The 14,740-nt window shown below is 45.9% G+C and overlaps 1 protein-coding gene across 4 annotated transcripts in view; it reads right to left on the bottom strand.

Annotated features, from left to right (window-relative positions):
* LOC112247321 (engulfment and cell motility protein 1) overlaps window positions 1–14,740 on the bottom strand; it is a 179,790-nt gene that overhangs the window by 110,551 nt on the left and 54,499 nt on the right. For all 4 annotated transcript variants that reach the window (XM_042295215.1, XM_042295218.1, XM_042295217.1 and 1 more), the window contains 5 exons: window positions 9,958–10,097; window positions 7,274–7,314; window positions 6,291–6,363; window positions 6,128–6,178; window positions 3,690–3,859 (listed from right to left, as the gene is read on the bottom strand). In XM_042295215.1, the coding sequence (XP_042151149.1) occupies window positions 3,690–3,859; window positions 6,128–6,178; window positions 6,291–6,363; window positions 7,274–7,314; window positions 9,958–10,035 (413 nt within the window). In that variant the 5' untranslated portion in view covers window positions 10,036–10,097. The remainder of the gene's footprint in view (window positions 1–3,689; window positions 3,860–6,127; window positions 6,179–6,290; window positions 6,364–7,273; window positions 7,315–9,957; window positions 10,098–14,740) is intronic.

Below are 14,740 nucleotides of genomic sequence, written 5' to 3'. Positions count from 1 at the left end.
TGTGTCATTGAATGGGGGGTGTAAGTGTGTGAGAAAGAGATGGTGTGTGTGTGTGTAGGTGTGCACATTCAAATATGTGCATCTTGTGAGAGTCTCCAATGTGCGTTTTGACTCCGTAATATCCCTCTCCCTCCCTCCCTCCCTCTCTCTCTCCCCCTCCCTCCCTCTCTCTCTCTCTCTCCCTCTCGCTCTCTCCCTCCCTCTCTCTCTCCCTCCATCATCAAGGACATCAACCACCCGAGCAACTACCTGTTCACCCCGCTATCATCCAGAAGGCGAGGTCAGTACAGGTGCATCAAAGCTCAAGGCCATCAGACTGTTAAACAGCCACCACTAACATTGAGTGGCTGCTGCCAACATACTGACCCAACTCCAGCCACTTTAATAATGGGAATTGATGGAAATTGATGGGAAAAAATGTATTACTAGCCACTTTAAAAAATGCTACCTAATATAATGTTAACATACCCTACATTACTCATCTCATATGTATATACTGTACTCTATATAATCTACTGCATCTTACCATCTTTATGTAATACATGTATTACTAGCCACTTTAAAAAATGCTACCTAATATAATGTTTACATACCCTACATTACTCATCTCATATGTATATGTATATACTGTACTCTATATCATCTACTGCATCTTACCATCTTTATGTAATACATGTATCACTAGCCACTTTAAACTATGCCACTTTGTTACATACCCTACATTACTCATCTCATATGTATGTACTGTACTCGATACCTTCTATTGCATCTAGCCTATGCCGCTCTGTACCATCACTCATTCATATATCTTTATGTACATATTCTTTATCCCTTTACACTTGTGTGTATAAGGTAGTAGTTTTGGAATTGTTAGGTTAGATTACTCGTTGTTTATTACTGCATTGTCGGAACTAGAAGCACAAGCATTTCGCTACACTCGCATTAACATCTGCTAACCATGTGCATGTGACAAATCAAATTTGATTTGAAGCCTCTCTCTCACACTCAACCAACACTCTCTCCCTCTCAACTCTCTCCCTCTCCCTGCATGCCTCTCAACCCTCTGCCTGCCTGCCTCTCAACCCTCTCCCTCTCCCTGCATGCCTCTCAACCCTCTGCCTGCCTGCCTCTCAACCCTCTCCCTCTCCCTGCCTGCCTCTCAACCCTCTCCCTCTCCCTGCCTGCCTCTCAACCCTCTCCCTGCCTGCCTCACAACCCTCTCCCTCTCCCTGCCTGCCTCACAACCCTCTCCCTCTCCCTGCCTGCCTCACAACCCTCTCCCTGCCTGCCTCTCAACCCTCTCCCTCTCCCTGCCTGCCTCTCAACCCTCTCCCTCTCCCTGCCTGCCTCTCAACCCTCTCCCTCTCCCTGGCTGCCTCTCAACCCTCTCCCTCTCCCTGGCTGCCTCTCAACCCTCTCCCTCCCCCTGCCTCTCAACCCTCTCCATCCCCCTGCCTCTCAACCCTCTCCATCCCCCTGCCTCTCAACCCTCTCCATCCCCCTGCCTCTCAACCAACTCCCTCTCCTTGCCTCTCCATCTCTCCCTGCCTGCCTCTCAACCCTCTCCCTGCCTGCCTCTCAACCCTCTCCCTCCCTGCCCTGCCTCTCAACCCTCTCAACCCTCTCCCTCTCCCTGCCTCTCAACCCTCTCCCTCTCCCTGCCTCTCAACCCTCTCCCTCTCCCTGCCTCTCAACCCTCTCCCTGCCTCTCAACCCTCTCCCTGCCTCTCAACCCTCTCAACCCTCTCCCTGCCTCTCCTCCCTCTCCATCCCCCTGCCTCTCAACCCTCTCCATCCCCCTGCCTCTCAACCAACTCTCTCCACCTCCCTGCCTCTCTGCCGTTCAACTCTCTCTCAACTCTCTCTCTCTCTCTCTCTCTCTCTCTCTCTCTCTCTCTCTCTCTCTCTCTCTCTCTCTCTCTCTCTCTCTCTCTCTCTCTCTCTCTCTCTCTCTCTCTCTCTCTCTCTCTCTCTCTCTCTCTCTCTCTCTCTCTCTCTCTCTCTCTCTCTCTCTCTCTCTCTCTCTCTCTCTCTCTCTCTCTCTCTCTCTCTCTCTCTCTCTCTCTCTCTCTCTCTCTCTCTCTCTCTCTCTCTCTCTCTCTCTCTCTCTCTCTCTCTCTCCCCCCCATGGGGTTCCAGTCAACATCACGGCTGAGAAACTCCACCTCAGCAAAACGCCACTGCCTGCCCTCACCATAACCTTCAGCTGAGACAGCGTCTACTTCCCGAATGGCACCCTAGTCCCTTCATAGTGCACTACTTTGCCCTGAGAAGTAGTAGAGCACTGAGGAATAGTTTGCCATTTGAGACATAACCAACTTACCAGGCCCAAAGCCCAGCGAGACAGACCACGCTTTATTTAGAGAACCCTGCTTGGGGATGGGGTGGGGCCGCCAGGGGTTTGGTTGGGATGAGGTGGAATGGAGTGTGGGAGGGTATAATTGTAAAAAATAAATTTTTAAAAAGTGATTCTCATTGACTGTACTTATAAAATGACTTAATAAAACAATTGTGCACAAAAAAAGAGAACACTGCTGGGTCAGGACCGGCTCTGTCTGGATGATTTGGAGCTTGTCGGTTGTTGTAAGTAGGAGTGTCTGAAAGTGTAAAGCTCAGAGAAACGTTGCAGCTGTTCCTCAGTCCAAGCGCCTTGTCTAAAGCTGTGTGCAGCTGTCAGAGAAAGCAAGACTGACAGCATCAGCATCACACGACACGTGTACACAAGATTCTTTATCAGTTTGTCATTGGGGTCAAATATTGTCCCATGAGGATACTCTGAATTCAGGTGCTGCACTAGGGTCAGTTTTTGCCCCTACCCTCTCAGGATAGACAGTGCACCTGCAAGGGCTTCAGTTCCCCAAAACCTGATCTGAGACCTGCTGACTAAACACACCTAGGGTTGTCTGTAGTACTGTGTACCACACTGGGGCTGACCCTGGTACAGACCACGTCACCCTGTGGTACAAAATCCTCCACAGAGAACCTCAGAGCCCATCCACTCCATAGACTCTACATTAGTTGGCAGATAGGAGATGAGATATGTGACTCAGTGGCTTTTACTGGGGGCAAGTCAGCTAACTGTAATTTACAGGAGAGTATACTAGAGTAAGAGTTGATCAGAGGGGAGAAGTAAGAGTTGATCAGAGGGGAGAAGTAAGAGTTGATCAGAGGGGAGAAGTAAGAGTTGATCAGAGGGGAGAAGTAAGAGTTGATCAGAGAAGAGAAGTAAGAGTTGATCAGAGGGGAGAAGTAAGAGTTGATCAGAGAAGAGAAGTAAGAGTTGATCAGAGAAGAGAAGTAAGAGTTGATCAGAGAAGAGAAGTAAGAGTTGATCAGAGGGGAGAAGTAAGAGTTGATCAGAGAAGAGAAGTAAGAGTTGATCAGAGGGGAGAAGTAAGAGTTGATCAGAGAAGAGAAGTAAGAGTTGATCAGAGAAGAGAAGTAAGAGTTGATCAGAGAAGAGAAGTAAGAGTTGATCAGAGAAGAGAAGTAAGAGTTGATCAGAGAAGAGAAGTAAGAGTTGATCAGAGAAGAGAAGTAAGAGTTGATCAGAGAAGAGAAGTAAGAGTTGATCAGAGGGGAGAAGTAAGAGTTGATGAGAGGGGAGAAGTAAGAGTTGATCAGAGGAGAGAAATCTGAGGTGGAGAAAGGAGGAGAGAAGAAGGGAGGAGAGAAAAGAAAGTACGTACTCTGTGCCGCTCTCCACCATCTGTGTGAGCAGTGAGATGCCGTCCAGGTTGATGAACTCTTGGGCGAAGGTGACGTCTCTGGAAGAGTTAGCCAGGTCCTTTAGGGCCTCTAGCTTGGCATCCATACTAGATGACTGGATCCTCTCGTGGAGCTGGCCCGCCATCTGAGACTGGAGAGGAGGGGGAGACAGCCGGGGAGAGGGCAGAGACAGGGTTAAACACTGAACATATATGCATGTTGAGCAGTCGTCTGAGACTGGAGAGGAGGGGAGACAGCCGGAGAGAGGACAGAGACAGGGTTAAACACAACATATACACATGTTGAGCAGTCGTCTGAGACTGGAGAGGAGAGGGAGACAGCCGGAGAGAGGACAGAGACAGGGTTAAACACAACATATACACATGTTGAGTAGTCGTCTGAGACTGGAGAGGAGACAGCCGGGGAGAGGACAGAGACAGGGTTAAACACAACATATACACATGTTGAGCAGTCGTCTGAGACTGGAGAGGAGACAGCCGGGGAGAGGACAGAGACAGGGTTAAACACAACATATACACATGTTGAGTAGTCGTCTGAGACTGGAGAGGAGGAGACAGCCGGGGAGAGGACAGAGACAGGGTTAAACACAACATATACACATGTTGAGCAGTCGTCTGAGACTGGAGAGGAGACAGCCGGGGAGAGGACAGAGACAGGGTTAAACACAACATATACACATGTTGAGTAGTCGTCTGAGACTGGAGAGGAGACAGCCGGGGAGAGGACAAAGACAGGGTTAAACACAACATATACACATGTTGAGCAGTCGTCTGAGACTAGAGAGGAGACAGCCGGGGAGAGGACAGAGACAGGGTTAAACACAACATATACACATGTTGAGCAGTCGTCTGAGACTAGAGAGGAGACAGCCGGGGAGAGGACAGAGACAGGGTTAAACACAACATATACACATGTTGAGCAGTCGTCTGAGACTGGAGAGGAGAGGAGACAGCCGGGGGGAGAGGACAGAGACAGGGTTAAACACAACATATACACATGTTGAGCAGTCGTCTGAGACTGGAGAGGAGACAGCCGGGGAGAGGACAGAGACAGGGTTAAACACAACATATACACATGTTGAGCAGTCGTCTGAGACTAGAGAGGAGAGGAGACAGCCGGGGAGAGGACAGAGACAGGGTTAAACACAACATATACACATGTTGAGCAGTCGTCTGAGACTAGAGAGGAGGGGAGACAGCCGGGGAGAGGACAGAGACAGGGTTAAACACAACATATACACATGTTGAGCAGTCGTCTGAGACTGGAGAGGAGAGGAGACAGCCGGGGAGAGGACAGAGACAGGGTTAAACACAACATATACACATGTTGAGCAGTCGTCTGAGACTGGAGAGGAGGGGAGACAGCCGGGGAGAGGACAGAGACAGGGTTAAACACAACATATACACATGTTGAGCAGTCGTCTGAGACTAGAGAGGAGACAGCCGGAGAGAGGACAGAGACAGGGTTAAACACAACATATACACATGTTGAGCAGTCGTCTGAGACTGGAGAGGAGACAGCCGGGGAGAGGACAGAGACAGGGTTAAACACAACATATACACATGTTGAGCAGTCGTCTGAGACTGGAGTTAAAAGGAGAGAGAAGTGTACAGTGTAGGCCTGGCAAAGGGGGAAGAGGGAGAGAGTTATGCAGTCAACATACACAGTACACAGAACCAGCAGAGTTGTTGACTTAACTGGCATGAAGTGCTGGTAAAGACTGGTGTCGTTTCTTCCATAACGGATGGAGCTGATAGTACAACGTCTGTAAACTAAGTCAGGGCTTCCCTTTTGGCAGCCATGGCTTCAACACAGACTGTTATTGGCTTCAAGGGATAAGCCAGGCCACAACAAGTATGCAGAGAAGGTGAAAAAAGTGATATCTATCTAACCCTCTGCATGGGCCTGTCTGGAGAGAATTTCACCTCAACAGCAGACACCATTCCAGGCTCTGGAAGAATAACCTCTCAGCCTCTCCATCTATCTGAGCGGTTAGAAGAAGAAGGCAGGAGAAGTGGACAGGAGAGACTAAGATGTCATGGTAGGGATGGCAGACACTCTGTCACAATACAGTTTCTAACACAATCATCATGTTACAAACAGGAAGGAATGATGGCCTAGTGGTTGTGTGAGTTGAATAAGTAGTACATCACTCAACTTAACCCGAAACTGTGTCTTTCCACTTAACCCTGAAATTCTCCTCTACTCTGAAAGGATTCAGTTAACTTTACTATGGAATTTGATGTTCAACTTCCCTTTTAAAATGGAGAAAAAAGGTACATATCAAAAGGAGATGTAGCTTTTTAACATTAAACTATTGCAGCTCCATGAAGAAAGACTCCCTTCCTCTTTCAGTATGTTTGAGGAGAAACTAAATGACACATAAACCCAAACTTACAGGAGATGTTGTCAGTCGCAGTATAGAACCATTCTTTATGTCATTGCGATTCTGCGAAGACAGGAGAGGGACAACTTAGAGGTGATTTATAACATTAAATACTGAGGTGCATTATTATTGTTTAGTACAATATGACAAAGCTAACAAGAAAGTTGAAGCCAACCTTTTCTGTGATGTAGAAATTAGTGGAATCAGCATTTTGCAGAGCAAAGTTTTCGTGGTTCCCCAAAGACCATCTGAAGAAGAAAATGTAAAACTTTAAAACGCATTTGAGCTTTGAATTGGAAGAACAGTGCATCTCTCAATGGCAGATAAAAACACCCAGTAGGATTTTTATTTAAATACATTACATAAACACAACTACACAGCATTATCAGAGATGCAGCATTATCAGAGATGCAGCATTATCAGAGATGCAGTGTTATCAGAGATGCAGTGTTATCAGAGATGCAGTGTTATCAGAGATGCAGTGTTATCAGAGATGCAGCATTATCAGAGATGCAGCGTTATCAGAGATGCAGTGTTATCAGAGATGCAGCATTATCAGAGATGCAGCATTATCAGAGATGCAGCATTATCAGAGATGCAGTGTTATCAGAGATGCAGTGTTATCAGAGATGCAGCATTATCAGAGATGCAGCGTTATCAGAGATGCAGTGTTATCAGAGATGCAGCATTATCAGAGATGCAGCATTATCAGAGATGCAGCATTATCAGAGATGCAGCATTATCAGAGATGCAGCATTATCAGAGATGCAGCATTATCAGAGATGCAGTGTTATCAGAGATGCAGCATTATCAGAGATGCAGCGTTATCAGAGATGCAGCATTATCAGAGATGCAGTGTTATCAGAGATGCAGTGTTATCAGAGATGCAGCATTATCAGAGATGCAGCATTATCAGAGATGCAGCGTTATCAGAGATGCAGTGTTATCAGAGATGCAGCGTTATCAGAGATGCAGTGTTATCAGAGATGCAGCGTTATCAGAGATGCAGTGTTATCAGAGATGCAGTGTTATCAGAGATGCAGCATTATCAGAGATGCAGTGTTATCAGAGATGCAGCGTTATCAGAGATGCAGTGTTATCAGAGATGCAGTGTTATCAGAGACAGAGAGAGAGAGAGAGAGAGACATATTTCCTTACCCTTCGCACACTTCTTTGATAATGGCTGAGAGGGGCTTTTTCTGAGAAAAGAAGAATGAGAAATGAGAAAGTATAGTTCATCCTCATTAGAAAACACGATATCCTTTAAGTTCAGCTACTTCAATGGAAGTGGGGGAACAATGACTTTATATTATATGAGATGAATTCAAATAGAACCACAGAGCATTCCCAGATCTGTTTGTGTCATCTTGCCAACACACATGGTCGTTGTCATGCCAGTTGGCAAGATGGCACAAACAGATCTGGGACCAGTCTACGTTTCTAACATCATGCAGGGCGGAGTAGTACAGTGGTCAGTGGTCGAGGAGCTGGACAGCATGGTCCAAACCCCATGTCAAAACAGGTCTAGGTCCCAAATGGCTCCCTATTCCCTACATAGTGCACTACTTTTGACCAGGGTGTCATTTGGGATGCACCCCAGATGTTCTGCTGTTGAATCAACAACCATCTGCACATCATTATAGTTCCATAGTTCCATTTCAATGGTATCGTGTATAACTATGAAGTCCCTCTCCAGACAGAAGGGACAAAGGGAGGGGGTGTGTTTTTGGAAGAGTTGTGTGTTTTAGTGACAGCCAGTATTTTATTTATTTATTTCACCGTTATTTAACCAGGGAGGCCAGTTGAGAACAAGTTCTCATTTACAACAGCGACCTGGCCAAGATAAAGCATAGCAGTGTGACACAAACACAGAGTTACACATGGAGTAAACTAAATGTACATTCAATAACACAATAGAAAAGTCTATATACAGTGTGTGCAAATGAGGGTAAGATTAGGGAGGTAAAGCAATAAACAGGCCATAGCGGCGAAATAATTACAATTTAGAAATTAAACACAGGAGTGATAGATGTGCAGAAGATGAATGTGCAAGTAGAGATACTGGGGTGCAAAGGAGTAAGATAAATAAATAAAAGTGTGTGGATGAGGTAGTTGGGTGGGCTATTGACAGACAGGCTATGTACAGGTGCAATGATCTGTAAGCTACTCTGACAGCTGATGCTTAAAGTTAGTGAGGGAGAATATGAGTCTCCAGCATTAGTGATTTTTGCAATTGGTTCCATACTAAAGTATTAATTTTAGTGTAAACACACGCACGAAACCTTAGCAGCAAAAAGTGGGCGACGTCCATTGGCACCCCAGCCCCAGCTCTCTTCTCCCCCATCCCCCTCTACCCTTACCCCCTGGTCAGAGGCTTACTCCCTCCCAGCTGCTCCAGCCCCTCTGAGCTACACTAGCTAGCTTTATCTCATTAGCATGTTCAGTACTTAGATCAATTCTCTGACGCTAAACAAGCAAATGTTTGGGTAGCAGCCCGGGAGGCACAGCAGCAGAGTTCTGGAGAGAAATAAACGGTGGTGCTGCACGATGGAGTGACGCAGAAGTTCTCTCTGAAGAGGCCCTTTAGATTTATGCAGAGCTAGTCTCAATGGGCTCCAGAGCACTGAGCGGTGCTGGTTTAACACAGTAAGAGTGACTCAGTCTCCAATGGAAGCAGGTAGGCATATGCTGCTAAAGTACAGAGGAGAGGAGATATGGTGAGATAGAGGGAGGAGAGTAGAGAGAAGAATGAGAGGGAGGAGAGAGGGATGAGAGAGGGAGGGAGGAGAGTGTAGAGGGATGAGAGGGAGGGAGGAAGGAGAGATGGAGGAGAGGGAGGGAGGGCGAGGAGTAGAGAGGGAGGGAGGGAGGAGAGGAGGAGGAGAGTAGAGAGAGGGATGAGAGGGAGGGAGGAGAGAGAGGGAGGGAGGAGAGGAGGAGGGAGAGTAGAGAGAGGGATGAGGGAGGGAGGGAGGAGAGAGGGAGGGAGGAGAGGAGAGGAGAGAGAGGGAGGGAGGAGAGGAGATGAGAGGGAGGAAAAGAGGGGGGGAGGAGAGAGGGAGGAGAGGAGAGAGAGGGAGGAAAAGAGAGGGAGGGGGGAGAAGTGAGGGAAAGGAGAGAGAGAGAGAGGGGAGGAGAGAGGGAGGAGAGGAGAGAGAGGGAGGAAAAGAGAAGGAGGGGAGAAGTGAGGGAAAGGAGAAGAGAGAGAGAGGGGAGGAGAGAGGGAGGAGAGGAGAGAGAGGGAGGAAAAGAGAGGGAGGGGAGAAGTGAGGGAAAGGAGAAGAGAGAGAGGGGAGGAGAGAGGGAGGAGAGGAGAGAAGAGAGAGGGAGGAAAAGAGAGGGAGGGGAGAAGTGAGGGAAGGGAGAGGGAGGGAAATGCAAATGCATCCAACAAATTTATAGTCACAAGCTTGATGTAGTCATTGCATGTTATGAATATGGGAACAAATACTGCATTTTTACTACTATAATGCAGATAAGTGAATGTCCCAATACTTTTGGTCCCGTAAAAATGGGGGACTATGTGCAAAAAGTGGTGTAATTTCTAAATGGTTCACCTGATATGGATGAAAATACCCTCAAATTAGAGCTGACAGTCTGCACTTTAACCTCACAGTCATTGTTTTACTCAGAAAACTTGGGGGACCAAATAAAACCACCTGCGGGCTGGCCGCCAGTTGGGGAATGCTGCTCTAGGCTCTGAACAAGACTCGTGTCTGCACTAATCAGTCAGTCACAGGACTAGCATCACATAGGAATATCGCCACTGGTTGTGAGACAATGTGTGAAAGCAGTACAGGCAGTCTATTGGGCAATGGACCTCTTTTTGATCAGGCACTGACCTGGTCTATCTCCATGAGCTTAGGGAAGGCCCCTGGCCACTCAATGGCCACCTTGACGATGTCGGAGGGCGGTGGCATGATGGCGGTGGAGGGGTATGGAGGTGCCTCTCACTGTCTCACTGAGGAGCTCTCATCCAAACCTGCAGGGGAGAGAAACAGACAGAGGGGGTCACGTTATTCAATGGACAGAATAGAATAGACTAGAATTTATCCATTTGCTCATAAATTGTATATGTGTTGCTGACACAGCACTATGATACAGTAGCAATCCAACCCACTGCACGAAGAGGCACACTCACACAGTCTATATTCAAACCAAGTGACATCAATGTTCACAAGGTCAGTGATGAAATATTAATGAGAGTTATGATGGAAAGTAAAAGATACCTTAATAGAAAATGACTCAAGTAAAAGTGAAAGTTACCCAGTAAAATCATACTTGAGTAAAAGTCTAAAAGTATTGGATTTAAATACACTTAAGTATCAAAATTAAATGTATAAATCATTTTACACTCCGTATATTAAGCAAACCAGACGGCACACATTTTTTTTTTTTTTTTAGATGGCCAGTGTCATTTAAATGACACTCCAACACATATTTGACAAACAAAGCATTTGTTTTTAGTGAGTCTGCCAGATAGATGCAGACGGGGATAACCAGGGACAGTCTCTTGAATTAAACCATTTCCTTGTCCTGCTAAGCATTCAACATGTAACAAGTACTTTCAGGTGTCAGGGAAAATGTATGGAGTAAAAAGTACATTCATTTATTTAGGAATGTAGTGAAGTAAAAGTATCAATAGTAAAGTACAGATATCCCCAAAAACAACTTAAGTAAAAAATACTATAAAGTACCACTTAAGCACTTTACACCACTGACTAGGGCACAGCTTCCTTAAGTCTATTCATTACACTCACTTATACAGATCCCAGATCAGGCCAAATATTGCAATAGCAAAAGTGCAGTTGGCTTGTTCTGCATCCCAAATTGCACCATAGAGCTCTGGTCAAAAGTAGTGTAGAAAACATTAGGAACACCTTCCTAATATTGAGTTGCACCCCCTTTTGTCCTCAGAACAGCCTCAATTCTTCAGGCCATGGACGCTACCAGGTGTCGAAAGCGTTCCACAGGGATGCTGGCCCATGTAGACTCACATGCTTCCCACAGTTGTGTCAAGTTGGCTGGATATCCTTTGGTTGGTGGACCATTCTTGATAAACACAGGAAACTGTTGAGTATGAAAAACCCAGCAGCATTGCAGTTCTTGATACAAACCTGTGCACGTAGCACCTACTACCATACCCTGTTCAAAGACACTTCAATATTTAGTCTTGTCCATTCACCCTCTGAATGGCAGACAAACACAATCCATGTCTCAGTTGTCGCAACGATTAAAAATAGGTCTTTAACTCGTCTCTTCCCCTTCATTGACAGTGATTGAAGTGGATTTAACAAGTGACATCAATAAGGGATCATAGCTTTCACCTGGATTCACCTGGTCAGTCTCATGGAAAGAGGTGTTCCTAATGTAGGGAGTAATTGGGCACAACCATAGAAGACTGTACCGACAAATAGTACCGACAAATTGTAAACAAACAAATCGAATCACAAAGAAACTGTCATCAAGCATTTCACTGCAAAAAAACGTTGTCCACAATAGCCTGTATGTACGATACCCAAGATATTAAACTACAGCATAACAGAAAGAGTCAGAGTGGGCCTCCACAGTGGTGATGCAACTAAACTTGACCTCAGCAGCTCATCTCCAGGGGCCAGGGTGTGTCGTGCTTGGCTCTGGGTGATAAGAGCAGTGGTGTGACACACAGGGCAGGCAGCATCTGAGGTGTTACAGGCCTGAGGAGCATTAGCAGACAGACACACCCACAATTCTCACACACACCCACAACTCTCACACACAACTCACACCCACAACTCTCACACCCACAACTCTCACTCACACACACAACTCTCACTCACACAATACTCACACACACACACACACACACACAACTCTCTCACACACACACACACACACACACAACTCTCTCACACACACACACACACCTCACACACACACACACACACACAACTCTCACACACACACACACACAACTCTCACACACACACACACCTCTCACTCACACACACACTCACAACTCACACACACACTCAAACACACAAAACTCACACACAAAACTCTCACACACACACACAAAACTCTCACACACACACACACAAAACTCACACACACACACACACACACACAAAACTCTCACACACACACAAAACTCACACACAAAACTCTCACACACACAAAAACTCTCACACACACACAAAACTCTCACACACACACACACAAAACTCACACACACACACACACACACACAAAACTCTCACACACACACAAAACTCACACACAAAACTCTCACACACACAAAAAACTCTCACACACACACAAAACTCACACACACACACAAAACTCACACACACACACAAAACTCACACACACAAAACTCTCTCACACAAAACTCTCTCACACACACACACACAATACTCACACACACAACTCACACACACACAAAACTCACACACACACACAAAACTCTCACACACACAAAACTCTCACACACACACACAAAACTCACACACACACACACACACACACACACAAAACTCTCTCTCACACACACACACACACACACACACACACACACACACACAAAACTCTCTCACACACACACAAAACTCTCACACAAAACTCACACACGCACACAAACTCACACACACACAAAACTCTCACACACACACACACAAAACTCTCACACACACACACAAAACTCTCACACACACACACACACAAAACTCTCTCACACACACACACACACACACACAAAACTCTCACACAAAACTCACACACGCACACAAAACTCACACACACACAAAACTCTCTCACACACACACACAAAACTCACACACACACACACAAAACTCTCACACACACACAAAACTCTCACACACACACAAAACTCTCACACACACAAAACTCACACACACACAAAACTCTCACACACACACAAAACTCTCACACACACACACACACACAAAACTCTCACACACAAAACTCTCACACACACACACACAAAACTCACACACACACACACACAAAACTCACACACACACACAAAACTCACACACACAAAAACTCACACACACACAAAACTCACACACACACAAAACTCACACACACAAAACTCTCTCACACAAAACTCTCACACACACACAAAACTCACACACACAACTCACACACACAAAACTCACACACACACACAAAACTCTCACACACACACACACAACTCACACACACACACACAAAACTCTCACACACACACAAAACTCTCTCACACACACACACACACAAAACTCTCTCTCACACACACACACACACACACACACACACAAAACTCTCTCACACACACACACACACACACAAAACTCTCACACAAAACTCACACACGCACACAAACTCACACACACACAAAACTCTCACACACACACACACACACAAAACTCTCACACACACACACAAAACTCTCTCTCACACACACACACACAAAACTCTCTCACACACACACACACACACACAAAACTCTCACACAAAACTCACACACGCACACAAAACACACACACACAAAACTCTCTCACACACACACACAAAACTCACACACACACACAAAACTCTCACACACACACAAAACTCTCACACACACACAAAACTCTCACACACACACACACACACAAAACTCTCACACACACAAAACTCACACACACACAAAACTCACACACACAAAACTCTCACACACACACACACACAAAACTCTCACACACACAAAACTCTCACACACACACACAAAACTCTCACACACACACAAAACTCTCACACACACACACAAAACTCTCACACACAAAACTCTCACACACACACACACAAAACTCTCACACACACACACACACAAAACTCTCACACACGCACACACAAAACTCTCACACACGCACACAAAACTCACATGCACAAAACTCACATGCACAAAACTCACATGCACAAAACTCACATGCACACTTGTGTGCGCACACTCATGCTCACTCAAACACACATTTTCTCTTTGAGACACACACACACCTGGCAGTGAACAGTAATCCTGTGTGACTCAGGCCTGGGATGAAAGCGCTGAGTATTACTGAGAAAGCAGAAAGAAAGAGGTTTAGCAGAGAGATGGATGGAGAGATGGTCTGATTCCCCCTGGCTTTCTCAGATAAGACTGGTTAAATTGCCCTCTGCACTCAGAGAAGACCGGACACAGACTACGGAATATTTTATTTCAAACCACAAGTGAGGACTTCATCATATGACGACACCAAATGTCCATCCAAAATGGAAATAGTGTACACGGAGTACTGTAGATATAGAATACGTACCAAATGACACCCTATTTGCCCCCTAACCTATGGGCTCTAGTTAAAAGTAGTGCACTACACAGGGAATAAATAGGGGTCCCATTTGGGACACAGAGAGTATACCAAGCACTGTAGATATGCTAAACCCAGCCAAGCAACATTGTGTTATTTATTCAGTATTTCAGTCTGGATCATCTTCGCTCCTAAAGGAGAAGCCCCTTTACATATTTAATCCCCTTCCACATGGACCCAGTCCCCCATGGGAGGGATCAACAACACCCTATTCCCTATGAGCTGCAATACATTTAACCAGGACCCATTAGAGCTCTGG

Source organism: Oncorhynchus tshawytscha, linkage group LG13 (genome assembly GCF_018296145.1).
Source record: "Oncorhynchus tshawytscha isolate Ot180627B linkage group LG13, Otsh_v2.0, whole genome shotgun sequence".
Classification (NCBI taxonomy): Eukaryota; Metazoa; Chordata; class Actinopteri; order Salmoniformes; family Salmonidae; genus Oncorhynchus; species Oncorhynchus tshawytscha.
The sequence above is the reverse complement of the archived record's forward strand: the minus strand, read 5'-3'. Positions and strand labels throughout refer to the sequence as shown.